This window comes from Gasterosteus aculeatus, chromosome Y (genome assembly GCF_964276395.1).
Source record: "Gasterosteus aculeatus chromosome Y, fGasAcu3.hap1.1, whole genome shotgun sequence".
NCBI classification, from domain to species: domain Eukaryota; kingdom Metazoa; phylum Chordata; class Actinopteri; order Perciformes; family Gasterosteidae; genus Gasterosteus; species Gasterosteus aculeatus.
Window position 1 is genome coordinate 10,718,685 of NC_135709.1, and position 27,652 is coordinate 10,746,336.

The window sequence follows — 27,652 nt, forward strand, 5'->3', positions numbered from 1 at the left end:
TGAAAGAAATTATTTGTTGTGTTTGTGCGTGTGATTTTGAGTGGTGAATGTAAACTCAGCTGTCATAACAAGCAGCAGGAGAGCACCTTGTTAACCTCTTGGTATACTGCATGCTCAAAACACAAATTACTAACCAGCTTCTGATCTCCTTCTTAATACCTCATTTTTTGTTATTTTATTTATGTGTATTTATATTATGTGTATCCATTGTTTTGCTTTGAAAGGCTACTGTTTAAGCACTTTAAGCACTTTATTTGTTGCACTTTTTTGTTTGATAATGAAAAATATTTTTCCCTAACTAAACTTGTGTCATTTTTTGCTGAACATAAATCATTAAGTGCTCTTAAGAATACAATTATTAACAATATAGGTTAGGTTTCAGTTAAGAATTAGTTGAATACCATTGTAATCAAAATGTCAATCAACCTAAATTGGTCTAATCTTAAACACAGGTCTATTAATTAGGCTATATTGTGGTACATAGACAGTCATTGAGGCACAGCAATAGTTTTCTGGTTGAATGTTCAGCTCAAGTCTAGAAGGCCCAACAAGTCATGAGCAGATGAACATAAATCAGAATAAGTTCAGGCATACCACCCAAAAATCCACGAGAATGCATGAAATAACATCTACTTAAACCAAAATGTCCTGGGGGTGGACCATCAGCTATGTCTTTGCTTCACAGAATGTAACCAATGTTGTCCATCTCCAGTAGGCCGCCCCTATCAACGACTTTGGGCCCCACAAACCACCAGAATGCAGGGTACAACATGGGTACTACGCCAAATGAATTCCAATTTCCTGATATTTGAGCCACCAACGTGTGTGGCTGCGTGCGCGGCAAAATTTTGGTCACCCCCGACAAAATCTCACTCCAAGGTTTTTTGAAAAGTTGGCAGCTCTGCAACTTTCACTTTTGAACCAATTTGCAACCTCTTTTCAACGTCGGGCCATAGACGTCTTTTAAACGTTGTTTCAACGGATAAATTGCTCGCTGGAAACTTACAAGTTACATACTTAGTCACAGTTGTCATGTTAACATCCCTTAACAAGGGCAAACACATTATTTTATTGATTTGTATTTATTATAAATATAACACTATACATATAACAACACTTTTGCTAATTAAAAACAATACAGAAATAAAATATATTTTTCAGGAAAATAAATTATGGAATTAAAAGTGCAGAAACAACATTTCTGTGTTCAACAATTCTGTGTTTGTAGACCATTTTTCTGAATCATTGGAACTTCATAATAGATTCTGTAACAAGATGTGCCTCACTTGAGTTGGGATAGTATACCTGAAATCAGCTGCATCTCCCTCATCCTCACTTGAGGATTCTTTGTGTAAAGGGAGTCAGAGTGCACGGAGCAGATTCCTCTGGTCAACGTTGTTTATTCAATTCATTTTATTTTGTTCAGCTTTGCAATCTGTAAACATGCAACACCCTATCCCCTAAACCCCAAAATGTAAAAAACCTTCAACCTGGAGAAACCTGAGGGGAAAACAGTAGGGAAGAAGGTGTGAACAACTTAAAAGATGTACAGTACATCCGATTCCTACAACAGAAATGATTCAAATATTGTGGATTATTAAGCCAGGGGTAAGGCAGGACCAGTGCAGGGACAACCATCATCAGACGTAACCTCCATCAGATGCAACCACAACCCGCAGAAACCTGTGAGGAGGGAAAGCACAAAGGCAAAGTTGGTCATTTGGGTTTATGATGACAGTAATAAACTAATAATAATAACAGCAGCAGGTGTGTTAGAACACTCATTTATAGATGGTTTACTTATCACATTATGAACAAGATAACAATTCATCTACAATTTATGGCATTTCTGGAGTAACATGTCCAGGTATATTACACAGTATCATGCTTTAAGCACGCAGTAACTTACAATGTTTTGGCCTCTTGTTTACAGAGCACAACTTGTTGAATTCAGCCCTGCACCCTTGCAATGCAACTTAGCCACCATTGCTTTAAAAACGTATTTTTTTCAATGTGAAATGCAATAATATTTATGGGTACAGCAACAATCTAACGCATTAGCAAGACCAAACACACACAAAAATGTCTGGAATGTTTACTTTTGGTCCAGGTCATCATGCTGCACGCTAGCATGCTAACTAGCAAACTACCTGCGCTAACGCTAACTAGCTTAACAAAAAGGACCGTCTTTCCTGTATCGAGTCGGCAGCACAAGTAAAACACCCGGTTATAGTTCCAGGTGTGCTTCATCCAAACACTCCCGTACTTACAGAGCATTGGAGCCGGTAGTCGTGGTTCTATCAGCCCGTTGATGTCGCTCTGCTGCCGTAACTTCGCCTCGTGCTGCGTCCGCTCGGAGCTCTGCAGGCGTCTAAGAACTCGCGCATGCGCGTTACAGATGTGAGCGGAGTTACGTGTTTACAAGTAATGCTTGAACCTGCCCGCATTATTATGTCTTAAACGCATCTTATTAACAGCACGCATTCCGTAGTTTCATATTTATGAAGTTTTAAGTGAAATATTAAATACGTTGAAATTACGTCTTCGCGTAGACCAAATTTCGCCGACCAGTTCATTAATTATTCTGAAAATCTTAACGTTAATATCGTCTCTCTTTCAACCTTACGTTACAACATGACACATTTATCAACAAATTAACGTTTTCTGGCACGTTGATGTTTCATCCCATTCTAGACGGTTGAAAAGACGTTGAAATGAGGTCTTAGACGTTCAGACCTCATTTCAACCCGATTTCAACCATATTTCAACGTTGAAATTACGTCTTGTGCTCACTGGGAAACGTAGAAGAAGACAGCAGCTGTCGCAGAAAAGCCAAAAGAAAATGCAGTTTCATTCATGCGTCTACGAAAGACGCACTACGGGCTTCATATTCAACCGCCAAGACAAATTCCTTGCATGTTTGGCATATTTTGGTAAATAAATGTTTCCTGATTCCTGATATCTGCTGAGTTACAGAGTAGGGAGAAAGGGGCTGCCGCACACAATGGCCGAAGACGTGTGTTTGCCAGCGGCCAAAGAAATGGTGGCGTGTATGATTGGAGAGAAAGAGGCAAGGAAGTTGGACATGATTCCTGTGTCCAATAACACTGTGTCGCGCCGCATTGATGCCATGTCTGAAGACATCCTGGCTGTACTACTCAGCCGTGTGAAGAAAAGTGAGTTTTACTCTCTGCAAGTAGACGAGTCTACAGATGTTGCAAATCTGGCCAATCTTCTTCTCTATGTCCGTTACCTTTTTGAAGGATCGGTACAAGAAGAGTTTTTGTTCTGTCGGCCCCTTGCTACCCGAATAACAGGACAGGAAATCTTCAATTTAATTGACGTTTTTATGAGGACCAATGGCATCGACTGGGAGCGCTGTGTGGGAATTTGCACAGACGGGGCAAAATCAATGACGGGGAAACACACGGGGCTTATAGCTCATATTAGGAGAGTCTGCCCATCCAATCAGCTGCAGTATTCACAGAGAGGCCCTCGCAGCCAAAAACATGCTGATCTACTTGCAGCGCTGAACGGCGCAGTCAAACTGGTGAACTTCATTAAAGCTTGTCCGCTAAATTCACTAATATTCACACTGTTATGTAACGAGATGGGCAGCGAACACAAATCACTGCTGCTGCACACAGAGGTGCGTTGGCTGTCCCGCGGCAAAGTGCTGACAAGGCTCTTTGAACTCCGGCACGAATTGCAGCAGTTTTTTGAGGAGAATCCGTTTCATTTGGCCTCCAGTATGCATGACGAAGATTTTCTGAAAAGGCTCGCCTATCTAGCGGACATCTTCTCAGCTCTGAATGAACTCAATCTAAGTCTGCAGGGAGTCAGTGTAACTGTGTTCAACACACAAGACAGGGTTGAGGCCATGATAAAGAAGCTAAGGTTCTGGGCAAGTTGTGTGAGTGGGAACACACACCTGTGTTTCCCTACGCTTCACGAGTTCTTGGGGGAAAATGACGTGCACCTTGGTGAGCATGTAAAAACTCTTATAATTGAACACCTCAACCAACTCGCCGAGCAGCTACGGAAACATTTTCCACCTATGGACACATCTGGCGCTTGGATTCGCAATCCATTTGAAGTTTCCCTGCCCGTCCCACAGCTGTCATTACACGAGCAGGAGCAGCTGATCGAGCTGTCATCTGATGGAGCACTGCAGTCACAGTTCAAACGAAAGCCACTTGTGGATTTTTAGACCGAGTCTCTCTTTCTCTCTCTCTCTCTGCAGGCTGAGCGACTTTTGCGCTAGACTTGAAAAGTTCCGGATGGATCCTCTTTTATCGTCTTTTAATTTATTTTATGTTTGACCGCTCTTTGTTACTTAATTATGTTGTGGATCGTGTGTAGGCAAATTTTATTGTCGCACTTGAAAAGTTTCCGTTTTTATTTATTTTATCTATTTCGGAGCCTATTCTTTTTAATGTTGTGGATTGTTTGTAATTCATTGCAGTTTAATTCAGCCTGTGTTGATGTTGTCATTGTCATGCGTGTTGTGGTTATTTGCGCATGTTTAAACATGAGTCTATATGACGATAAAACAAAGTTTTGTTGCGTTTTTTTCTAAGTGTGAATTGGGGGTGCGCCAACCCGGTTGGGACATGGAAGGGGGTGCGCAGGAAAAAAAGTTTGGGAACCGCTGTCATATAGGTGACGGTGGGGAGGTTCAGTCTCAGAGGAAATTGTTCTTTTACCAACACAATGAGAGCATCTACAGCACTTCTAATGTCCACATCTGTGCCATGCTCACAATCAGGATCTTTAAGGCGAGCAGCCATTCTTGTGGTGTTGAACACACTCTGAACCATGTGATAGTCATGTGTCAGAAGTCTGCACATCAGACGCCGCAGCTCTGACATGCTAGGATGGTATTTTCTGACAAATTTCTGAAGATCAGTCTCCCACTTAGCAAGATTGTTCTTGGGACTGCAGACGTGGCTCATTGCCTTGGTCACATCGGCATCGGACCAGGGTCTGAGAACCAGCATCGGCCCTTGCGCCCCCTCCACTGGAAAAGAAGCTGCAGGATCGAACAAAGTCTTTGAAGTAGAAAGAATCTGGCTTCCCTCCTGGTGGGCTGTTGTCAAGCCGAGGAAGGTTTGCTTGTGCTGCTTCCTGCTGAGGAGACTGCGAGCTCACAAAGGCTGGAGCTGGAGGAGCAGTGAGGGGAGGGGGGAGTCCAGATCCGTGTCCACCAATCTCCTCAGGAACTCATAAAAACAAGGATAAAGTGTTTTTGGGTTAGAAGGGTTACACGTTTCAAAACTTTTTGTAGGATCTTCGGTCTTTAATGAATTAAATGCTACCAACCTCTGTCTCTCCCTCCTCTCCGACTCATACTTCCACATCTTGAAAGCTTCCCAATCTGCCTTACATACCACATTCTTCTTCTGCTTTCTTCCCGAAAGGCCTGCATGCTGAGCTGCATCGTTCTCCTCCTTCCCCCTAAGTTGCAATTCCAACTGTTCCAATTGATTCTCACTCAAACTCCCCTTTGAAGGAAACCCCAATTCAACCCATTTCTGTTTTTGATTCAAACTGCCAGGATTACGCTCTGACATAAATTTACACAATAGTGGCAGGATATTAGTCTCATGGTTTTCACCCGTCTCCCCTTTACTCTGAACACTACTCATTTAGTTATCTGTATCTGTATACCCGGAGTGTACGCGCCTATAAAGGTGCGCACAAACGGAGAAATACCACATGCATAACTAAGTCAAGTCAGTTGACCGTTGCTTTCTCTGGTCACACAGTCTACGCGACTCACTAAGTCACGCCTGTGAACTTCAGACACAGGATGTTGCAACTTTGTGACGAATACTACAGGTGACCCAGACACGTCTGTCTACAACACACTCGTTGTGAGATAGGCCTAAAACCCTTTTTATCATGACTGTCTGCCTTAAAATAATTTTGATCTCTCACCGCGTGTTCGTCGTTTCTTTTTCTTGAACTGGATGGATCGGCAATCCAGGTCTCGTCGGGACGGCAGCTTCTCACCCTTAGGGAGGAATCACCTATACTATATGTCCTCCTGTCCGTCCGTCAGAGTCCAGATCACGCGTCCATCCCATCCTCGTCGCCAAGTTTGTGGTGGAAATTTGTGGATTTAGTCCATGTGAGAAATCAAAAGTATCTTGAGCTTGCTTTGTGATTAAGTATTTATTACTAACTAGAATCTAGGAAAAAGATAAAGAATACAGAAATCATCAGCACAAGTCGTAAGCACAGACAGAAGTCAAATGACTACAATTTAGCTGAAAAGGGACAGATGTTCCTTCTCCCAAAAGGAGCAGGAAGATCTGACCAAGTTGAAGAGGAGAACAGGAGCTTATGTACACTTCAGGGAGGTTTGTGCTGCCTCAGCACAGGAGAGCCCACCTCTCAAAGAGGAGTGTTGGAAAAGTACCAGATGATGTAGGGGTGACCCCGTGACCCTCCCTTAAGGGACCCAGACAATCAACAACATCTAAAAGGTCAGTCAGGGCACGTATGATTTGTGTCTTATCTCACACATTCCTGTCACACTGTCACATTCCTGAGAGCCTCACCCCACGCAGGCTCAACAATTTTCCCCCAACAAAGATTATTATTGCAATCCAAATGTAGTAACTAGAGGACATGAACATCAATAACTATCAATTGCATTATCCTGTAAATGATTCTGCCCAAATGCCTGCAATTTAATGCATTCTCACTTCAAGGCAGGATCTCAAAATCAGAATCAATTCTGATTTAACACAAACCAGTTAGTGAAGTGAACCGGGAACTTTAGGGGCCCCCGGAGCCGCTTTGTCTGTTTCGCAAGGCCAATGGAAAACTGAATAAACATTACTTTGATGACGATGTCAACATCTTGAGTTGTGAATCTTTCAGATTGTTCTGACATTATTATTAGAAGACTCCTGTGTTGGGACTGAAGCTACAGAGCCAATGATCACAGGACTTGTCACAAACTCTTTGTTCACTGCTGTGTTTTTCGGTGACTGTTCCGCACGCCGCCTGATCACAGAGTGCACTTTCTGTTTGTGACATGTTGTGTGTTTTGTGTACGGAAGTGGTCAGCCGGTTGTAAGGTCAGAGGGTAAAGGCTATCCTCCTCCTATCAAAATAAATGTATATATATATATATATATATATATATATATATATTTATTTTGATATATATATATATATATATCAAAATAAATGTATATATATATATATATATATATATATATATATATATATATATATATATATATATACATTTATTTTTTTTGTCAAATTGAATCGGCTCGGTTCACGTTTCAGCTTTGCGCTACGTGACATTTATTTGACGGGTTTCCTCCCCTTCGAAACGGCCCGACTCTTTAGCCTTTAGCTCCGGCAGCTTGTCACCGCTGTTCTGGCTGCTGCTGCTGCAGCTGCAAACGGAGCGTAAACTGAGCCGCGAAAACGGACAGCTGGCCGTGGATATACGGAGGTCCCGAGGGCGCAGCACGCTGCCGTATAGCCACCGCTGCTGGGGAGCGTAGTCGGGTTGTTTCGGAGTTGAAAGGTTTCGGTATGTTGCGGAAGGCAGTGCGCTTAGGAACTCGGGCTAGCTACGCTAACGCGGATTGAATAGGAGCACTTAGCCTGCTAACGTTAGCTAGCTGCACTAGCCCTGGCTAACTAGCAGGTTAGCATTGCTGCTGTTCATTTTCACAACTGTCAAATTGGGTTACTATTCACTGTTTAACACGAATAACTAATACCAGTGGTAGTTCAAAGCGGGCAAAGTCGACTGTTGTTGATGCTGTCACTTGATTTAAGTGAATCGTGCTATGTTATAGTATACATTGTTTTGGGGGTTTTTAAATAAAAGTTCAACACGCTCTTCCGATACGCGTGTACATCATTTTGATATTAGACACATACTTTTAAAACTGTGTAGCGAAGCCCCACGAAGACAAATATATCATTGCGATTTGAAACTGAACTAGAATAAACAATGCATACCGAGTTTTCCATTTTAGTGCATTCATAGAAAGGTGGATTCAGGAGTTGCAACGACCAAAAGCCTGAATAAATGTTGTCAATCATATTGTAAAGAGGCGTTTTACAGCAGTGGGAAGACTCAAGGTAAAAACTTTGCCAGATAAAAGGGTTCAACGTACTGAAGAAATGTGAAATTTACCCTCAAAACTGTGTACTTCCTCCCAGACTACTTTCCCTTGCACGTCTTTTAACAGCAGCTCTTCTCTCTTCCTCAGGTGACGAAAGGCATGTTTGGTGCTAGAAAGAAATTTGTAGAGTTTGTCGAGGTAGTCGATAATGACTTCGCTGACGAAAGCATGTACTACAGCCAGTCGTCGATGTTCCCACATCGGTCGGACAAAGATGTAAGTTTTGTCAACGTATCCGCACGCTCCTGCCGTGTCCCGATTCGACAGCCGGAGGAGGAACTTTCTGGTCGTCTTACTCTTTCTAGTCTTCAAATGTTTTCCTTCAGATGCTGTCGTCTCCCTCGCCGTCGTCGTCGTCGGGTCAGCTGTCGCAGCTCGGTGCAAGTTTGTACGGTCCGCAAAGTAAGTGTTTCCTTTCTTTCTACAGTCAGCCCCCACAGCTGATGAGGAGCTTAGCTCTTAAAGTTTTTATCCTGGTTTTCCTTCCGTGCCTTTCCGCAGGTGCACTTGGCTTCTCGGTGAGGGGCATAGGGAACAGCACGCCGCAGTTAAATCGAAATCTAACACAAGGCACGCAGCTACCAAGTCATATCACCCCCACGACCGGGGTCCCCACCATGTCCCTCCACACCCCTCCGTCACCAAGCAGGTGGGAATGAAGGCAGACCCAGTTAAGACGCGTACTTGTGTGAATAGAAACAACATTTGAGGTGCCACGTGTAAAGACTTAAATGCACTTTAATCAGACCGGTCCATGTTTCAACAGGGGGACGTTGCCGATGAACACGAGGAACATGTTGAACCACTCTCAGGTCGGTCAAGGCATTGGGATGAGTGGCAGGACCAATAGCATGGGCAGCTCGGGGCTCGGGAGTCCCAACCGCAGCTCGCCCAGTATCATCTGCATGCCCAAACAGCAGCCGGCACGCCAGCCGTTCACCATAAACAGGTAGACGGATCCGGCCAGAGCTCCGCGCTTCTTTGTGTCCTGATGGAGATGTTTTTTAAGGAATATCTTTTTTATTTTTTGGCCTCATCTTTTGTTTTCCTTTTCTTTTTTCTGTGCAGCATGTCAGGCTTTGGTATGAATCGCAATCAGGGGTTTGGGATGAACAACTCGTTATCAAGCAACATCTTCAATGGCACAGGTTAGTGTGTTTACTCGTGATGTATCAGGGGATCATTAGTTTAAAGTTGCATTTAAATAAACACTCCGGTGTTTGTTTTGAATATGACAAATCCATCCTACGTTAAACTACGTGAGGATTATATTTCATCAATATACCTTGCTGCACAATTGTTGAAACTGAGCTGCTGACATGACGAGACGACCTTGATCACTGTAACATGCAGTGAAGTGTGTCTTCTTAAAGATAGCATCGCTTCTTCTAGACGCATGCGGTCAGAGTGATCAGCAGTTTAAACTGATGTCTCTTTTGTCTTTAAGAAAAGAAATAAAAAAATTTAAAAAAGGAGAAAAAGAAATCTGGAAAAACTGAAAGCATTGTATCAATTTATCTTTGACTGCTGAAAGAGACGGTGAGTGAATATTATTGTAACTAGCTGTTGTGTTCGGTCAGCAGTGTCTGCTTAGAGGAGGGCCATTTATTCCTAGAATGACAGGGTAACACAATTAGACCGACAAGTTAATAATCGACACATTACTACACAGATGCAGTGAGTTGCAGGAGACATTACATATTACAAGCTCCTAACCTTCCTATTACTGCAGATGGGAGTGAAAATGTAACGGGACTGGATCTGTCAGACTTCCCTGCGTTAGCAGACAGGAGTCGGAGAGAAGGGACTGGAAACCCAACACCGGTGCTCAACCCACTGGCTGGACGGGCTCCTTATGGTAGGCCATTAGGCCATAGAAAGTGTCTCACATTTACCCACATTAAGCTTTAGGAAGAAGGTTACCCCGAATAGAGAGAAAATTAAAAATAGCTTCTGGATTTGAGTTTATAGCATTAGCCAAGGTTTTCTTTTTAAACAAGAATAGCTTATGATTCCTTTTTTTCATTGTGTTTTATTGGGGAATTATAATCTGTACTTCACTATGTTCATCGTCATCATCATCATCAAGTTGGCATGGTGACAAAGCCGTCGACGGAACTAACACAGGATTTCTCCATCCATAACGAGGACTTCCCTGCGCTGCCCGGGCCGAACTACAAGGACCCCACGTTGAACAACGACGACAGCAAAACCGTAAGTGTGAGCCACCGAGGACTCTGCAGCTCAGTCTGACCGGTTGTCAAGGTTACTCGTTAAATCTAACTATTGTTGTTTTGGTTTTCTGTGCTTTTTTTTTTAGAACTTGAACTCCACAAGCAAGAGCACATCCAATGCAGATGGGCCCAAGTTCCCCGGAGACAAGACGACCACAGCACAGAACAACAACCAGAAGAAAGGGATCCAGGTGTTGCCCGATGGTGAGACCTCTCAGCCAATCGTATCGCTCCAATTCCACTGAGACATCCCTTCTTAATGCAACTAGTGAGGGGTGAGGCAGCTAGGCTCTCTACCCTGCATTTGGGGTTGGATAATTATTGGATAGGCTGCAGTGAGGAAACCGCAATAACATTCAGTGTGAAACAGACCATCATCATCTTTACATTTGTCTGTTTGTGACCATCACCGTCATCAAGAATTGGCTTGGTTTTCTCTCCAATGAGTGTGTGGGTCTAAAACGTGGAGGTAATGTATTGACGGTAAGTACTTCCAGCGGTTTGTTGAACCATGAATTATCCTGCGGTTGCAGGTCGGGTGACGAACATCCCCTCAGGAATGGTGACGGACCAATTCGGCATGATTGGCCTGCTGACGTTTATCCGGGCAGCAGAGACCGATCCGGGGATGGTACATCTGGCGCTCGGAAGTGACCTCACAACGCTGGGACTCAACTTAAACTCACCGGAGTAAGACCTCTGTTCTACGCTTGATTCTGCAGCTTTTAAATTGTCTTAAAGATCTAATCTCAAAGAGTTTAAATATGACTGTAAAAGGTGTCGGCGGTACGGTTGTTCATTTATGTAAATCTTCAGTTTAATTACGCCCCAGCCTCCTTCTGTTTCCCCAGCGTTTGCTGCGTTTTCAACATCTCTGTATTGATCTCAATAGTTTTTTTTGTTGTTATTTTGAAGTGCTTCCAATTGTCTTTCGTACCAGGAACTTACTCCAACTTTCTTTCTTTACAGAAACCTGTACCCCAAGTTTGCCTCTCCTTGGGCCTCATCGCCATGTCGGCCTCAAGACATCGGTAAGACGTACACCTCAATTATGTGGAAGAGGATGACATTTTAATCTATTAGAATAAACCTAATTTAGTGATCCAGATGTTTCAAGATTTGACCGAGCTGGCGCCAAACCATTTTTACAACAAATTACAATGCACACTGTTGCCAACAGTTTGTGAAGGTGAATGATTGCAAATTTGAAGGGAGGACACATTCGATAAGCAGTGACAGCTGATATTTCAAAGCAATCGCATGTGGCAGTTCCGGCATTGCGTCATAATTTTTTTTCCCCACCACAAAGCGCTCCGGTCTTCACATCTCTCTGTTGGCATGACAGCAAATGGAGAAAAGGTCTATGACCAATTTAAGATGACATGTTCTAGTCACTCCTACTTCTTGCCTTTGCAGACTTCCACGTTCCGTCTGAATACTTAACCAATATCCACATAAGGGACAAGGTAATTACGAGCCTCAGCCTCAGTGCCGATGGCAGCGGTTGCAGTCTTCATGGTGTACATGTCAGCACTCAGCTAATGCTCTTTATTCTTTGCCGTCCTTCCTCCAGTTGGCAGCAATTAAACTGGCACGATACGGTGAAGACCTGTTGTTCTACCTGTACTACATGAATGGGGGAGACCTGCTACAGCTTCTGGCGGCAGTAGAGCTGTGAGTACTTGTACTGTAAATGTATTTCTCTGTCCGAACATCGCCGGCGGCTTTCGAAGGCGTTCAGGGGAATATTTTGGGGCGACCGCGGCACACGGACACCGCAGGGCTGGTGGTTCGAACCCCGGCTGCCCCCCCACGTGTCCCTGCGCAAGATGCTGAATCCCTAACGAGCAGCTTTACGGCAGCGCGCTGTGCACTTTCTTCTTCTTTGATTCCTGTGGCTTTTCGAATCTGTCTTGGGTGAAAATTCAAGCCTTTCACTCGTCTCCTCATTTGTCTTGTTCCTTGTCCATAACTTCACCCTCCAGTTTCAACCGGGACTGGAGGTATCATAAAGAAGAGCGGGTTTGGATAACGAGGGCGCCCGGCATGGAGCCCACGCTGAAGACCAACACCTACGAGCGGGGAACCTACTACTTTTTTGATTGTCTCAACTGGAGGAAAGTAGCCAAGGTAGGAACTGGGCCTCTCTAAAACTGGCACAAAGTTTGACTGACCTGCCGTGCTAATGTTGCGTTTGCATCTCGAAAGGAATTCCACCTGGAGTACGATAAGCTTGAAGAGAGGCCTCACGTGCCAACGACATTCAACTACAACCCAGCGCAGCAGGCCTTCTAAGGCCCGACCAGTCCAGAGGGCCGCAACGGTTCCTGCACACAACCCTGTTGTCCAGGAGGGGCGCTGTGGTTGACGCGGCTCGGTTTTTATTCCTCGTGGATTTGGCTATCTGACTGTGGGGGGGGGCGGGGGAAGGGGTCGTCGGTGCCACCACCACCACCACCATCAAAACTGCCGCCTATCCCAAATTTCATGCTGGCCAGAAACAACAACAAACACCTGTTCTGTTTTTATTCTTTTTGTTTGTCCTGGGTTTTTTTTTGACTTGTTTTGAGCAGGGTCTGTGTTATGTTTACGTCTCTGAATCTGAAGCTCGTTTTCTTTTAGAAAGGAGGACTGACCCTGTGACAGACGACAGTGACAGAACGAGGTTTACGAACAGGAAAAAAAAAAAGGCAAGGAGAGTTAACATCCTCAGACGCAAGTGAAAGGGTGAAATAAATGCAATGTTTATTGTTGCACTATATTTAGTAATAAAAGAACACAAAATTTGTTTGTGATTTTTTTTTTTTTTATATGAACACTCCCTGAATATTTTTTTCCCCTTTTCCTTTGTTACGGGTCGGGCGGGTTCATGCAACTACTCCAAATGCATCCCTCTTCATCTCATCCTTTTTATTTTATCTTCCACTTACAGTGACTTCCACCTTTTTTGTATTTGCAACAACAAACTGTTTCCTGTCTCATCCTCTGCTTCTCCTTCTGTGCCAGTTGAACATGGACACTAATCTGGGAGATTACTTTGGTTTCCACAAATGTGGACAAATCCTCCACGTTGCTCGTGAGCAAAAGATAACAATTTCCAGTCTTCGTTACAATTTTGTAAGAAATGTGTACATTTTTGTTGTTTCTTTGCATCACATGAATTAGTATATATGTGTATATATATGACTGCTATATATATATGTATATATATATATATATGTATGGGTATATATATATATATATGACATCTATTTTGGAAGAAATTTTGCCCTGCCTTTTACCTCGTTTTTCATGAGGTGAGCATGGATGCAATATGTGGACGCAACAGGACATTTCTTGATCTGCTGGCCAGGGTGTCGACTGGCACTGTGGGCACTTACATCAAAGGAAAACAAAATTTAAATGTAATTTAAGGAAAGGCCTGATTCTCAGCTGAAATCCCCCCCAACAAAATATAAACACGGAGATCACCTCACAAATTTGGAGTCAACATAAAATAGATGTATTTCGGCTCAAGCTGTTCGGACAGCAGCATTTCATAGGAAACTGAAAATTGTTAAATTGAGGGGAAAAAAAACCCCAGACCAATCTTGTATTTCCAGAAGTTCAAAGCTTCTTTTCTTTGTAATAAAGCAGAAAAGGCTTTCCTCAACCACCGTGTGTTTATTACTGTTAAAGTGACAGAACCTCTGAGTCATTTCTATTAGAATGAACTAAACCACATGTGTAGTTCAGCTTTGTTCACAGTTACACTGACAAACAAGCAGAATATTATTAGAACATGTCATCGGGCCTTTATACATTCAATTCAGAGTGCAAGTTTCATTAGTCATGGAATGTACCACAGCTAGTAGTTGTTTTATGAAGGCACATTCACAACTTGTACAACGTATAAAATGGATAAAACAATAGCTGTACACAAATATGGCACATAATTGCTCTCCGGGCAAAAATGTGAAAAAGCCATGGGTTTAAAGTGTAATGTAAGTCGCTTTGGATAAAAGCGTCTGCTAAATGACCTGTAATGTAATGTAATTTACACAGGCATTTGAGACAGCGGCCATTAAAGGCCGCGAATGAAAGGATGTGGCAAATAAACGCACAAATAAAGAAGCAAACCGGTCGCTGATCACTAGAGGTCACGCAGAGCCGTGACGTCCGCTGCAGAAAGCCAACACGCCACAACTGAAAGTGCGAGTGTTAGAAGGCAGTGTGGCAGAGGAACGTGTCGACGTCCACATTACACCTGCTAAGCCACCCAGCCACCTGAAATTGCAGTCGTTTGCGTAAATGCTTCAAATTACTTTTTTTTTTTAGATGTTACAAACACATTAAAAGTTGTGGAGATGTCCTGTAGACGCTTCCTGCTGTTGTACTTCAAGTACGGGACGTAATACAATATCCGTTGGCTGTCTGTTGTTCGTCAGTAAACGCTCTTCAAACTCCCTCTTCCTGCAGGGCTCATGTCGCAGCACTCACGCTTTGAACACTGAGCCGCTGTTCTGACGGGGAGAGTCACTTTGCGATGGGATCGGTGAGCACTTCTCACCCACAATAAACCAGGAAACAAAAAAGTAACGTGTAATGTATTTTAAATGAATGGCAGGAGAGTTATTTCAGTGATCTAAAAAAGGAGCTTAAAGACACCGACCTCCTCCTTCATTAATCCTCTACAAAAAGCCTTCATAACAGGTTGGGTGTGCCGGTGGTTTTGCATAATTAAAAGACTCCATTAATCAGAACACAGCCAAACCTTTCTCTTTCTTCTCCTGTATCTCCTCGGCTGCGGTTTTATCTGCTCTGAAGAAGATCCGCGCGCTGCTCAAGGAGAAGTGGAGCAGCTCAAACTCCTGAAGGGAAGAAGAAACAACGATCTCACATCAGAGGGTTATCGGGTTGTCCGACGCCGCGAGGCGAAGAATCTGCTTGAGATGCTCGATTGATTCATATGATCAGCAGCTGGAGCGGTTTCTGTGACAAACCGCTTAAGGGGCCATTAAAGAAGTAAAAAAAACAAAAACTCCCATTAGCTCAGAATTGCTGCAATAACCGTCCAAGATTGTATTATCTGTAGGAGGAGTTTCTGAAGACTAAAATGTCAGAAAACTTTTCATCATTATCTAAGTGAGTGGGAGTAGTTTGTACATCCGTGGCTACATTACAAAAAGAAACGTCAAAAGATGATTTAATGCGGCCAATCAGTCAAGAAATACCTCACAGAGTCCATGACAACGTTATATTTCCTGTTAACATCCCCCCGCTAGAGGGACTGTACCTGGAGATAGAAATCCAGCCTTTTCTGAGTGAGGTTCATCGTTTGCAGGAGCTTTTCATCCTGGCCGGCAGTCTGGACGCTCTGCTCCTTCACCACGGCGTTCATCTCCTTCTTGTACTTATCTCTGACGGCCTGGAACCAGTGCAGGGAGTCAAACTCCAGGTACTGGTCCAGCAGCTTCAGAATGTACGCCACACCTGCGACGCCGAGAGCGAGGGCGGGAACGGCGTGAGAATCGCCACAGCGAAGCGTCGCCGGCACGCACATTGAGACGATACTCACCCATAGCGAAGCCATCGTCTGTGAACGCGGCTCCGGTTTTGTTCTTCTTGTTCAGTTTCTCTTTGCAGCTGATGGAGTGCTCCACGAAATTCACTCTATGGGGGAGATTAGCTGTGCATCAATTACCGCGAGCCCCCCGCATGGACTATCTTGACCGAGTCTATAACTGAAAAACAGAACATTCCAAAACTGATTTATGAAGCTAAAGCTCAACTTAAAATTAACCAAAATCCTCTTCTGTGAAGGCAGCTTAAAATGACCCTACCTAGCAGCTTTCTGGGTCTCCTCTGACAGCCCCTCCTCTTTCACCAGCTCCTCAAAGTTGACTATATCCTCCAGGTCAGGGACAAACCTGACACAAAAACACACCAGTGAGATATGACAGCAACTCAAGGATTTATCCTAATATTTCAATAAATCATTTTAGAGGCTTTCACAGGCACATTTTGCCCAATATGTAAAAATAATATACAACATAATTAATATATAAAATAATAAAAAATACAATAGCACAAATGTACAAAAGCAGGATTTGGACTGAAGCACTGCTGCAACAGTGGAGTCCTCCAGAGCGGATCATACGCACATAGCCCATGGCGTTACCTGCAAAACAAAAGTTTATATATATATATATATATATATATATGTGTAGTTATAAATGTAAATGTATAATATATATATATATATATTAGGGTTAGGGTTATATATTTCTCACCAATTTGGCTGATGAGCTGTCTGAACTGGTCCAGGTAGCTCTGTCCATCTGGAGTGATGCCCAGCTTCCTGATACCGCGGTTAAACTTCTCTGCTCGCTCGAATGGATACTGCAACAAAAACATGGAACATGAGTGACGTGAAAACACATTTTTTAATTCCAAGAATAGAGAATCCAGAAAGACCATTTAAAAAAAACTAAACAAGCACAACATTTTGTGAAACAGTCCAATGTGCTACATTTGTGCGACCGCGTGCGGCCTATGGACAGACACCAAGCGTTTCCTACCTTCTGATCAGACTGGTCCTTTGTTTCCCTGAAGAAGCAAATGTCCTTGATGAGTCTGGACTTGATGTGTTCGTCGTACATGAATTGACTGAAGATGTAGAACTTCTTGCGCAGGAACTGGTAGGTGAAATTCACCTGATTGAAAGAAGAGTGCAGCTGTGCAACAGGTTCTGTGAAACCCTTTGCGCCCACATCCGAAAGAAAAGGACACAGACGGACACCTGAGCTGTGAACTCACCGTTGTGTTCATGATGCCCGTGCCGTGGGTCCGGATGGAGTTGGCGATGTGACGGATGTTGATGGTGTTCAAGTGCTTGTTGTTACTGGCCTTCTCTACGAAGATCTGTCGGAGAGCAAAAACCCGTTCAAACCAGGTTCAGCGTCCAGAAGGTGGACATCGGATGCGACATGTCTTACCTGGTTGTTGAGGTTATAAAGGTAGCGGGAGACAAAAACGTGAATGTTCCTCATGATCTCCAGGACGTCCAGACCCTGACAAGGACACACAGTTATAACCGACCACATATGCGTCGCCTGAATCAGAACTCCACCTCTGTCCTGATGTGCACACTGACCTGCTCCAGGGTCTGGCTGGGCAAGTGGGCCTCGGTCATCATGAGTCCGTAGCGCTGCGTGGCCAGGTTCCTCATCTCACTGTAGGTGGCCCAGTCGTGGAGAGCGACAGTGGTTAGGTTGTAGAAGGTTTTATCCAGGTAGTGGGTCACATAGGCTGCATGGAAAAAAAATAGTCTTGTAGTCTTGCACTCAGTCCAGCACTCAGAGAACGCACACTTCAGCCAACATTGAATTTGATTACATTTGAAATAAATGTACATGAAGAAAAAAAAAACGTAACGCAACGTTTTTCACCTTTGATAAAGATGAAGCAGTTGAAGAATCGGATGGGTTTGAGGGAGAAGAAGTGGGCCAGGTCCTTCATGCCGACTTTGAACGGGTTCCTGTCGTCCAGCTTCAGATGGGTGTGGACAGACAGACGCAGGTCCTTCTCAATCTCCTTGCACAGCTTGTCCAGTAGGTGCTACAGTGAGAACGAGATGTGTAAATGCACATGAAGGTTAAGGATGGGACCGCAAAGCTCCTTGATTTGTACAAAGTAACCAAATTCCTTAACTTTAAGCCTCAACTCTTGGACATTACATTACATTACATGTCATTTAGCGGACGCTTTTACCCAAAGCGACGTACAATAAGTGCATTCAACCATAGGGTACAAACTCAGAAGAACAAGAAACAAGAAAGTGCAATTTCCTCAAATAAGCCAATTTACAATTTGCTATAGATGAGTGACGTTACAAGTACAATTTAAGTGCTACAATTTGTTAGTCTTTAGTCGAGGTAGAGTCTGAAGAGGTGTGTCTTTAGTTTGCGGCGGAAGATGTGAAGGCTCTCTGCGGTCCTGGTGTCTTCAGAGAGCTCGTTCAACCATTTCTGAGCAGGACAGCAAAGAGTCGTGATCTAGTCGAGTGTTTTGCTCTCAGTGAGGGAGGGACGAGTAGTTTTGCAGATGCAGAGCGGAGAGTGCGGGTTGGGATGTAGGGTTTAACCATGTCCTGGATGTAAGCTGGACCCGATCCATTCACAGCATGGTACGTGAGCACCAATGTTTTGAACTGGATGCAGGCAGCCACCGGTAGCCAGTGAAGAGAGCGGAGGAGTGGAGTAATGTGGGAGAATTTCGGAAGGTTGAAGACCAGTCGAACTGCTGCATTCTGAATGAGCTGCAGAGGTCGAATGGCGGTAGCAGGGAGACCAGCCAGGAGGGAGTTGCAGTAGTCCAGGCGGGAGATGACAAGAGCCTGAATCAGTACCTGCGCTGCCTTCTGAGTGAGAAGGGGACGTATTCTCCTGATGTTGTAGAGCGTGTATCTACAGGATCGCGTTGTCGCAGTGCTGTTGGGAGTCAGGGAGAGTTGGCTGTCGAGTGTGACGCCGAGGTTCTTAGCGGACAAAGTGGGCGTTAGCACGGAGTTTCCAAAGTTGACTGTCAGGTCCTGGGTAAGCGAATCTTTTCCGGGAAAGAGAAGTAGTTCAGTCTTGTCGGGGTTGATTTTCAGATGGTGGGCGGACATCCACTGAGAGATGTCAGTTAGACAGGCAGAGATCCGAGCCGCCACCTGGGTTTCCGAGTGAGGGAAGGAGAGAATTAGTTGGGTGTCATCGGCATAGCTGTGGTAAGAGAAGCCATGCGAGCGAATGACAGCGCCAAGAGAGTTGGTGTAGAGCGAGAACAGGAGGGGACCCAGCACGGAACCCTGAGGAACTCCAGTAGTAAGAGGACAAGGTTCCGACACAGATCCTCGCCAGGTTACCCGGTAGGTGCGGCCGTTGAGGTAGGACGAGAGAAGGGAGAGAGCAGAGCCTGTGACACCAAGTTCCTGAAGGGAGGAAATAAGGATCTGGTGGTTGACCGTGTCAAAGGCAGCAGAGAGGTCCAGAAGGATGAGGACAGAGGAGAGAGAGGCGGCTCTAGCAGTGTGGAGTTGCTCTGAGACAGCAAGGAGAGCAGTCTCTGTGGAGTGGCCCGCCTTGAAACCTGACTGGTGGGGGTCAAGGAGGTTGTTACAGTGGAGATAAGAGGAAAGTTGATTAAAGATAGCACGTTCAAGGGTTTTGGACAAAAAGGGAAGAAGAGAGACTGGTCTGTAGTTGTTTTCTTCAGAAGGGTTGAGGGTAGGTTTCTTCAGGAGGGGGTTGACTCTTGCCTCCTTTAGAGAATTGGGAAAACAGCCAGATAACAGAGCGTTGTTGATGAGACAGGTGAGGAAAGGAAGACGGTCAGGTGCGATAGATGTAGAAGATGTGATGGAATGGGGTCAAGAGGGCAGGTGGTCGGACGGGCAGAGGTTACTAGGGTGAGAATTTGGTTAGGAGAGAGGGCGGTGAAAGAGGGAAGTGAGGGCGAAAGAGGTGAGGTCGGTGGGACGCGAGAAGTAGGAAGTGGGTTTGAGAAGGAGGAGCGTATGTCAGCTATTTTCTTGGTGAAGTAGTTGACAAAGTTTACCGGAAGAAGGGGGGAGGAGGGGTAGGGGGTTCGAGGAGATTGGAGAAGATCGAGAAGAGTTTTTTGGGGTTAGAAAATGAAGATTCAATTCTGGGTTGGTAGAAAGAGCTTTTGGCAGCAGAGATAGAAGCAGAAAACGAGGAGAGGAGAGATTGAAATTTAAGCAGGTCGTCAGGTCGTTTATATTTACGCCATCTCCTTTCCGACGCTCGCATGGTGGCTCTCATGGCACGCACCGGTTGAGACAGCCACGGAGCCGGAGGGGATTTGCCAGTCCGTCGTGTCGTAAGAGGGCAGAGAGAGTCTAGAGAGGAGGAAAGAGTTGAGAGGAGAGTCTCTGCAGCAGCGTTTGGATGCAAGAGTGAGAAGGAATCAGTTTAAGGGAGAGCTGATAGAACAGAGGATGCCAGCGAGGAGGGAGAGAGGGAGCGAATATTGCGACGAGCCGGTACAGAGTTAGTCAGTGAGGGAGGTTTGTTAGTTATAGAGAGTGGAAGGGATTAAGAGATGAAGAAGTGATCAGACACATGAAGTGGAGTTACAAAGAGGTTAGTGGTAGAGCAGTTTCTAGTAAAGATGTAGTCAAGGTGATTGCCGGCTTTGTGAGTAGGAGGAGAGGGACTGAGTGACAGAGCGAAGGAAGAAAGTAGGTGTAAGAGGTCAGATGACTTCTCTGTCTGGATGTTGAAGTCACCCAGGAGGATGAGCGGAGGTCCATTTTCGGGGAAATTAGACAGGAGAATGTCCAGTTCTTCCAAGAAATGACCTAAGGAGCCTGGCGGACGGTAAAGGACAACCATGGTTAATTGTACCGGGTGAGTGATTGTTACAGCATGGAATTCAAAGGACAATGGGGTGGATGGTGGTAGAGGGTAGAGAGAAAAGCTCCATTTGGGTGAAATTAGTAGACCTGTGCCACCACCCCTACCAGTGGGCCTGGGAGTGTGGCTGAAGGAGAAGGCGGAGGAGAGAGCGGCTGGGGTGGATGTGTTCTCAGGTGTGATCCAGGTCTCGTGAGAGCGAGGAAGTCGAGTGACTGCTGGATAGCAAAGCCGGAGATGAAGTCAGCCTTGCGAGTCGCTGACTGGCAGTTCCAGAGACCTCCTGTGACGAGGTGCTGGACATGTGTGGAGCGGGTGGGATAGGAGAGAGAGGAGAGGTTACGATAGAGAGCAGATCTAGCCCGAGGCCTGTAGTATCTGCGGGAAGAGATTCGGACAGGTACGGGTAAAGGGGTCAAACACATTATTAAAAATAGCAGAAGAAGGCGCCGCATTCAGCCGCCCCGAAGGCTGCCACGAAAGACTCCTTTGGCTTCGTTCTGCTCGTCTTCGTGCTGCGTGATAAGCAAACGCTAAAGCTAACGCTTCCCACGATTTCTAGTTAAATACTCCCTCGTTAGTGGAAGTCGGCTGCGGCTGCGCTGGCCGCTCCCCCATCGTTTAGGAGACAAAAGGTCGATTGGCCTCGACAGAAACTCCTCAAAATGCAAAACACCAATAGCTTGACACCCTAATCAGTGAACAATCACCATGTGGTGTTTTGAGAGTTTAAGGATTCAAGTCTTATTTGCTTCAGAAAACAAGGCAAAACAGACTTAGATCAGGTCAAAACCTAGCAGAGTTAGGAGGGCACAATGGCAGTTAACTTAATAGTAGAATCTAGAACACAAACTGGCACTAAAAGACTGAAAGAGCTTGAGCAAACTAGCAACCAAGATAACTTCAAACAAAGAGAACTGGCAGTGAGACGACGAAAGCTAAAGCAAATCAGCAATCAAATTAACTTAAGACACTAGAATCAACAATCAATCAACATGCGTTCTTACCTCGTTGAACACGTCCCTGATCTCCTTGTCGTAGCTCTCCAGTAGCTGGTCGCATGATTCCATGTGTTTGGCGTACAACATGGAGGGCACGCTGTCCCTCAGCGCACTGAACATGTACTGTTCCAGCAAATCACAGACGACATCCGGGAAGGCGGCCGATCAGACCCAAGCAGAAGGGAAACCGGTAAAGTTTAAAATCAAACTCGCAACAGACAGAAGCTTATATGAATTAACATATTCAAGCTTCCAGGGATCCGGTAAAGCAGCAATTCAGTAATTCATTCAGCTTCCCTTTAAATTTCAGATTTTGATCCTCTCAAACAGGGTTCCAGAGAGAGTGCGTGCGATCGCTCCCCACTGCTACGTGTATGCGCGCGGCGTCCACGGCGTTGTCGTACACATTACATTACATTACATCACATCACAGGTCATTTAGCAGACGCTTTTATCCAAAGCGACTTACATTACACTTTAAACCCATGGCCTTTTTTTCACATTTTTGCCTGGGGAGCAATTAGGGGTTAGGTGTCTTGCTCAGGGACACTTCGACATGGAACATGGGGCAGCCTGGAATCGAACCAACAACCTTGTGCTTCCCAGCACAGCTTCTTTAACCCCTGCGCCACGACGACCAATTCATCGTCTAGGTAAATGGGAAACACGGCTCGGTGCCAGTAAAGGAAACTACAGTCACACTGCAGCTTGACCCTAAAGGAATAACAGAGAACACGTCGTAAGCCGGGATCCAACTGATCCAACATCAGCCTCCGAGTGTCAGATGAAATTTCAAAAGGTTTGTTTCAGCAGCTAATCGAGCACAGTGAAGTGCCGAGGTGATGCATGTGCAGTTCTGCAATGTTTCTATGAAAATCACTTTTCCGGTTCTTGGCAGATGGCGTGAAGGCCGATTATGTCACCGACTGGCAAATAAAGCCCTTCAAACGTGATCAAAAGGAGAATAATCCCACCTCTCGCTCAGCTCACTGATCAGATCCAGCTTCTTCAAAACCAGCTGCAGGGGAAGCAGCTCCTCATCTTTGAAGGTTTTCTACAGGACGGCGAGAGACTTCAATGTCAGGCAGTGGAGACCAAGTGTTTCACATGGACGAGGAACTTGGAAGCCTACCAGCTGAGTGCCGACACACAGGGCCAGAGACACCACGAGGCGCCGCTCCTTGGTGCTGGGACTGCTCAGAGCATTTTCTGCCAGAACCAGAGACGACAGCACGTCCAGCCTCTGCTCGCTGTACTTCTTGTCGGAGATCACCCTTTTCTACGGGGAAAGTTGATTAGAAAAGCAGAAAATATTTCCGTCACAACTCTGCAAACCCGCTGTGAAGATCAGGATTTTTTTTGTGGGTGTGCATTTACTTTGGCGACGCCGATGGCAGCTGCTGAGTGATGTGAGAAACTGAGTCCGCCACAAACATGGAGCGCCTGTGAAACATGTGCTTCACGGCCTGAAGAGGGGGGGGGGGGGGAAGAGACATGTTAAATGACCCCGTTAGTTTCTTTCTCAAACTATGCACTGGTGAAAAGTACAAAAGGCACTAGATGGCACGCACACATACGCACCTTGAGCAATTCAACGAGTCGACACAGAGCTTTGACGGAGGTCTTGGTCATGGGCCGCTGCATCGACATGTACATGTTCATGGTGAATAATGGTGCCGATGCTGTACGCACGGATGCCCTGTGAGGAACAGGAACCTTTATTAAAGGGAAGCTAGATCTTCAACAAGCTACACCATCTTTCAGATAATCTTACACAAGTAGTTTATGTCCCGCAAGGCCTCGCTGAGCGATGACATCGCCGGCCCTTACCTGCACAAACACGTTGCACCTGCTGTTCAGGTCTTCTGACAACTTGCCACTCTTATGCTCCGTGGACAAGATGGACTCCATCTTCATCATCCAGGAAGTTACAAACACGTAGTAGGACTGCACATCCCTGAGGGGAAGACACAACGGATGCAGTCACATTCTACTCATCTAAAAATAAACAATGAAGTGAACGTGACGGATCTCTGGCACCACTGACTTTGTCAGCGTCTGTGCTCTTTGCTGCAGATGGACGTCTCTTTGCGCTCTGATCGCCAGCAGACTCTTCTTGTCCATCAGTTTAGCTGCCGCCGGGACCTTAGCAACGAGGAAGGCGTCGGGAAACCAAATGATGTTGGCAGTCAGAGTGACAGCCGGAACCTGGAGGTGAAGGCCGACACAAAACGCAGGTGATAGAGACGTTCCTATTGTGTTATTTCTTTGCAATACATGCAAGGTAGACTGCAACAGCTACACGGGGCCAGACAGTGGCAAGTGTCTCATAGAAACACATTCACCGAAGAACACAGACTTGAACGTAGTCGCAATACACGTCTTATTCAACGCCTTTCCTGACACCTCTGCCGGGTCCTTTGTCTCAGCGTAGGACTGAAAACACATTCACACTTTCTCCTTCCTCCACTCAGCTGCGTCATGCATCGACAATCAGAACAAAGAAGTGCTACGACGCTGCTGCTGCTGAGGCCGTTCCCACACACACCTGGTGCAGTCAGCTTTAGACATTTAATCTAATAAAACAATAGATTTTTGCCATTACAGTAGTTAAGGGAGTGCTGTGAACGATAGAAAACGGAGATCTACCTTTTTACAGATGTCGAGCAGCGCCTTGTAGAACTTTTTGTCAACACTCCTGAAGATGTGAAAGTGCAGCACAAAGAGACCACAGACGGAGGCGTACTTGTCCCTCTGGTCGATCTCCGAAGGTTCGCCTGAAAACAACACCGACACACACACACACACACACACACACACACACACACACACACAGCCATAAATCACCCCCAAATGTGCAGCAAAGGGCCAACTAGTCAAGCCACAAAGGTGAAACTGACCAATTTTGGACTCAACATTGGTGAATATGGTGCGGATGTTGAAGGCAAACTCCTCGGCAAAGGCACTGTTTTTGGCGACAGCTCCTCCTTCTCCTTCATTGAACCTCTGCTCCACACAGGTCTGTCACACCGGGTGAGGTGAAAGGTCACACGCAGAATACATTCAACCCGAAACAAAGGAAATGTATCCTTCGACACAGCAAAGCAGCTGAGGGAAGTGAAGTCACCTGGAATATCATCCCATCCAGCATCTGCCCCTCGAGCCTCAGCAGGAGCTTCTCAAAGGGTTTCAGCTTCTCCTCGGGAATGGAACATTTCCCCGGGTTATGGTGCACAGATTTCAATAACCTACAAGAAGGTGATTACATATTAAGCACTTATAGATCATAAAATGATGTCTGGTTTAAACAGATGAAATGTATTATTATTATTTTTGTTTGAATGGTTTCAATTCGAGGTGTCCTTCGTGATCATCCAGATAATTTAAAACTAACAGATGAATTGTATCTACAGCAGCGAAAAAAGAAAAAAAATCATCTTCATCTTCTCTGTTATCGCACTGGTTGCATATTTACCTTTTATACATCTTCCAGTGATCTTTTAGTATCCCGTGATTTTCCATTATCTCATCGAGTGTGAGCAGAACCACTAACAACTCCCCGAGGTGTTCGTACACAATCTGCAAAAAGGGAACACAAAAACGGACATAGTAAGAAATATTTACATAGATGACACAGAGCAACTGCTAAAATTGACAAAACGTTAAGACCCACCTGGAAATGGACACCAGATGACTCAATGATTTTTGTCGAACCCCTGAGATTTGAGAGGAGAAATACTTGAGTACATTTTGTCACGCGTCGTAGGAGACACAAACAATCAGTGAGCACTTAAACTAGAAATGCTGTCTTGTCAGTTCTCGCTCCGTCTGCACGAAGAGCACAAAGGCTCCTTTTGACAACAGGGGTATCCGAGGCAATCAGACCAGAACAGTGCATCCGCTGTGCAACATTACTTGTTGCTGTTGTAGAGGGCAGCCAGCTGATGAACAATGTTGACCACCACTTCATAACATCGGGATACAAAACAGGACAGTTCCTGCCAAACAGCGAAAACAGAAGACGTTTAATGGGGATTTCAACAAAATGCTGTGGGTTTCAGCAGAGAGGTCTTCATTGCCCACCTGAAGGAATGAGATGAAGCTGCCCATTTGAATCTGGAACTCTCCTTCAACAACGCTGGTGTTAGACACTTTAACAAAAATGCACATATCGGTTTTATTTATCAGTTGATCAGGAAAGCAAACCAAGAATGAGAGCAAAATGTAATATCTGACGGATTACCTCCCTCTCCGTAGTACAATAAACCATTGTAGCACTTGGGTTCTGCCTGTAAAGGAAACACAAAATCAGGACACAGTCAGAATTTGCCGCTTACATCACAACACAAAAAAGGGATATCGACATTTCTTTACACTGCAGCGTCACACTATTTCTCTGATCAACGAGTACTGGGAAATGCAGCGATGTTCAAGGCATTCATCACATTTGTTAGACCTCCAGAAAGAACACGACAACATCATTCAAACCCCACAAAGCACCTTCAGGCCAGATATGACGAAATACACAAACCAAACCCACTTGCGATGGCGCAGCGTGTGTGATTATGCTCACCTCGTATTTGAGCTTCTTCACCTCACTACAAAGCGCGGCATAAACTGTAATGACTTTGTTCAGAACCTGCGTGAAACACAACATTAAATTAAAATAAATGAGAAAACTGCAAATTACAATCTGGGTTTGTCTTTAACTGGCCGACCTTGTTGTCCGTTTTAATCAACTCCATCAAGGATGACTGCTCGTATGGGAGAAGCTGAGAGAGAGAAGAGGGAGGAAGGAAGTTGCACAGGTGTTGTTGTCGTGTCAAAACAATGCCGGTATTTCCATGTTGGTGTCGCGGTGTTTCACCTTCAAGGCGATGGGGTCCAGCGTGAAGTCCCACACGTCCCCGATGGAGTCATCCAGGGCCTCCTCAATACCCCTCAGCTGGGAGGTGTACTCCTCCAGAAACTTGCTGTAGTTCTTCAGCTGAACCTCTGTGTGTATTTCTGCACAATGGAGGGATTGATCGAAGACACTTCAGCAGTGCACAGCCTTTTATGTGTTGTTGCTAACATTTCACAAAAAGGAAAGACTCTCTTTATCGATTATGAAAAATAGACACAAAATCAATACCCCCCCCCCCCCCCCGTTTCGTCTCTGCTGGAGACCGGACACTGCTTCCCCCACTGTGAGCTCCTGTCAAAATTAGCCGAGTGTGGCCGAATGTCAAACCGATCAGCTGTATCGATGTGATCGATGGCGGTGATTAACGTTAGCAGACGTTTGGCGTCGCTTCGCTTTACTTGCGCATCCTTTTACATGACAACTTGCCGCGCAGATATAACGTTACATTTAACGTTCTTACTCGACGAGCTTTAGCTTAGCATTAAACAGTCAGACGTGTTTGCCTGCCAGCAAATAGACGGCGCCCGGTGACAGGTCAGCCCAGCTAGCAGCTTAGCACCGGATGCTAATGTCGTTAAGCGCGTCGCTACGCGACACGGCGGGACGGGACTGTACTCACTTTGAGAACCATCGTCAAAACGGTCAAACTCCCAGTCAGGTGCGATGGTTTCTGCCGCCATGGTGCCAGCAGATTAGACCCCAAAACACTGCTGTTGAAGAGCGGGGTTACACGGGTCCCATGACAGGTCTCATGATTTTGTGAGTGGTCGCTAGCGCTCATGGGAAGTTTTCTTTTAGAGAGACGGACGATTGATAAATGGTTGGCTTGCTGACTCCCTGAACTGATGATTTGGAAAATGTCCTTATAAAAACAACTAATGTTACACTATAATGCTGTTAGATTACAGGACACAGGGTTTGTATCCTGCAATCTGTTTTATAA

The 27,652-nt window shown here is 45.2% G+C and overlaps 2 protein-coding genes across 7 annotated transcripts; one reads left to right on the forward strand and one right to left on the reverse strand.

Annotated features, from left to right (window-relative positions):
- The first annotated feature begins 7,311 nt into the window (after positions 1-7,311).
- Positions 7,312-14,051, forward strand: LOC120812503 (CCR4-NOT transcription complex subunit 2). 6 transcript variants are annotated; one of them, XM_078097579.1, is made up of 15 exons: positions 7,312-7,561; positions 8,253-8,381; positions 8,492-8,567; positions 8,667-8,814; positions 8,932-9,114; positions 9,234-9,313; positions 9,898-10,023; positions 10,255-10,379; positions 10,486-10,603; positions 10,933-11,089; positions 11,369-11,430; positions 11,816-11,865; positions 11,973-12,073; positions 12,385-12,529; positions 12,608-14,051. In XM_078097579.1, exons 2-15 carry the CDS (start codon positions 8,265-8,267, stop codon positions 12,692-12,694), a joined length of 1,575 nt encoding a protein of 524 aa, XP_077953705.1. In that variant the 5' UTR covers positions 7,312-7,561; positions 8,253-8,264; the 3' UTR covers positions 12,695-14,051. The 6 variants fall into 6 exon arrangements, with proteins under 6 accessions (XP_077953705.1, XP_077953704.1, XP_040024514.2 ...); XM_078097578.1 differs by having other exon boundaries at positions 7,336-7,678; XM_040168580.2 differs by having other exon boundaries at positions 7,358-7,561; positions 8,471-8,567.
- Positions 14,043-27,488, reverse strand: LOC120812540 (WASH complex subunit 4-like). Its single transcript, XM_078097582.1, is given in 35 exon segments — positions 14,043-14,940; positions 15,153-15,249; positions 15,675-15,871; positions 15,957-16,051; positions 16,222-16,314; positions 16,499-16,559; positions 16,672-16,780; positions 16,960-17,094; positions 17,198-17,302; positions 17,377-17,451; positions 17,535-17,689; positions 17,830-17,998; positions 21,810-21,926; positions 22,174-22,211; positions 22,450-22,517; positions 22,778-22,857; positions 22,936-23,082; positions 23,181-23,197; positions 23,200-23,269; positions 23,385-23,469; positions 23,471-23,502; positions 23,634-23,760; positions 23,851-24,011; positions 24,453-24,580; positions 24,704-24,824; positions 24,931-25,051; positions 25,279-25,382; positions 25,477-25,519; positions 25,719-25,801; positions 25,887-25,954; positions 26,047-26,092; positions 26,377-26,442; positions 26,522-26,575; positions 26,671-26,810; positions 27,329-27,488. Coding segments are annotated over 35 exon segments (3,294 nt in total). The 5' UTR covers positions 27,390-27,488; the 3' UTR covers positions 14,043-14,914.
- Positions 27,489-27,652: the final 164 nt, after the last annotated feature.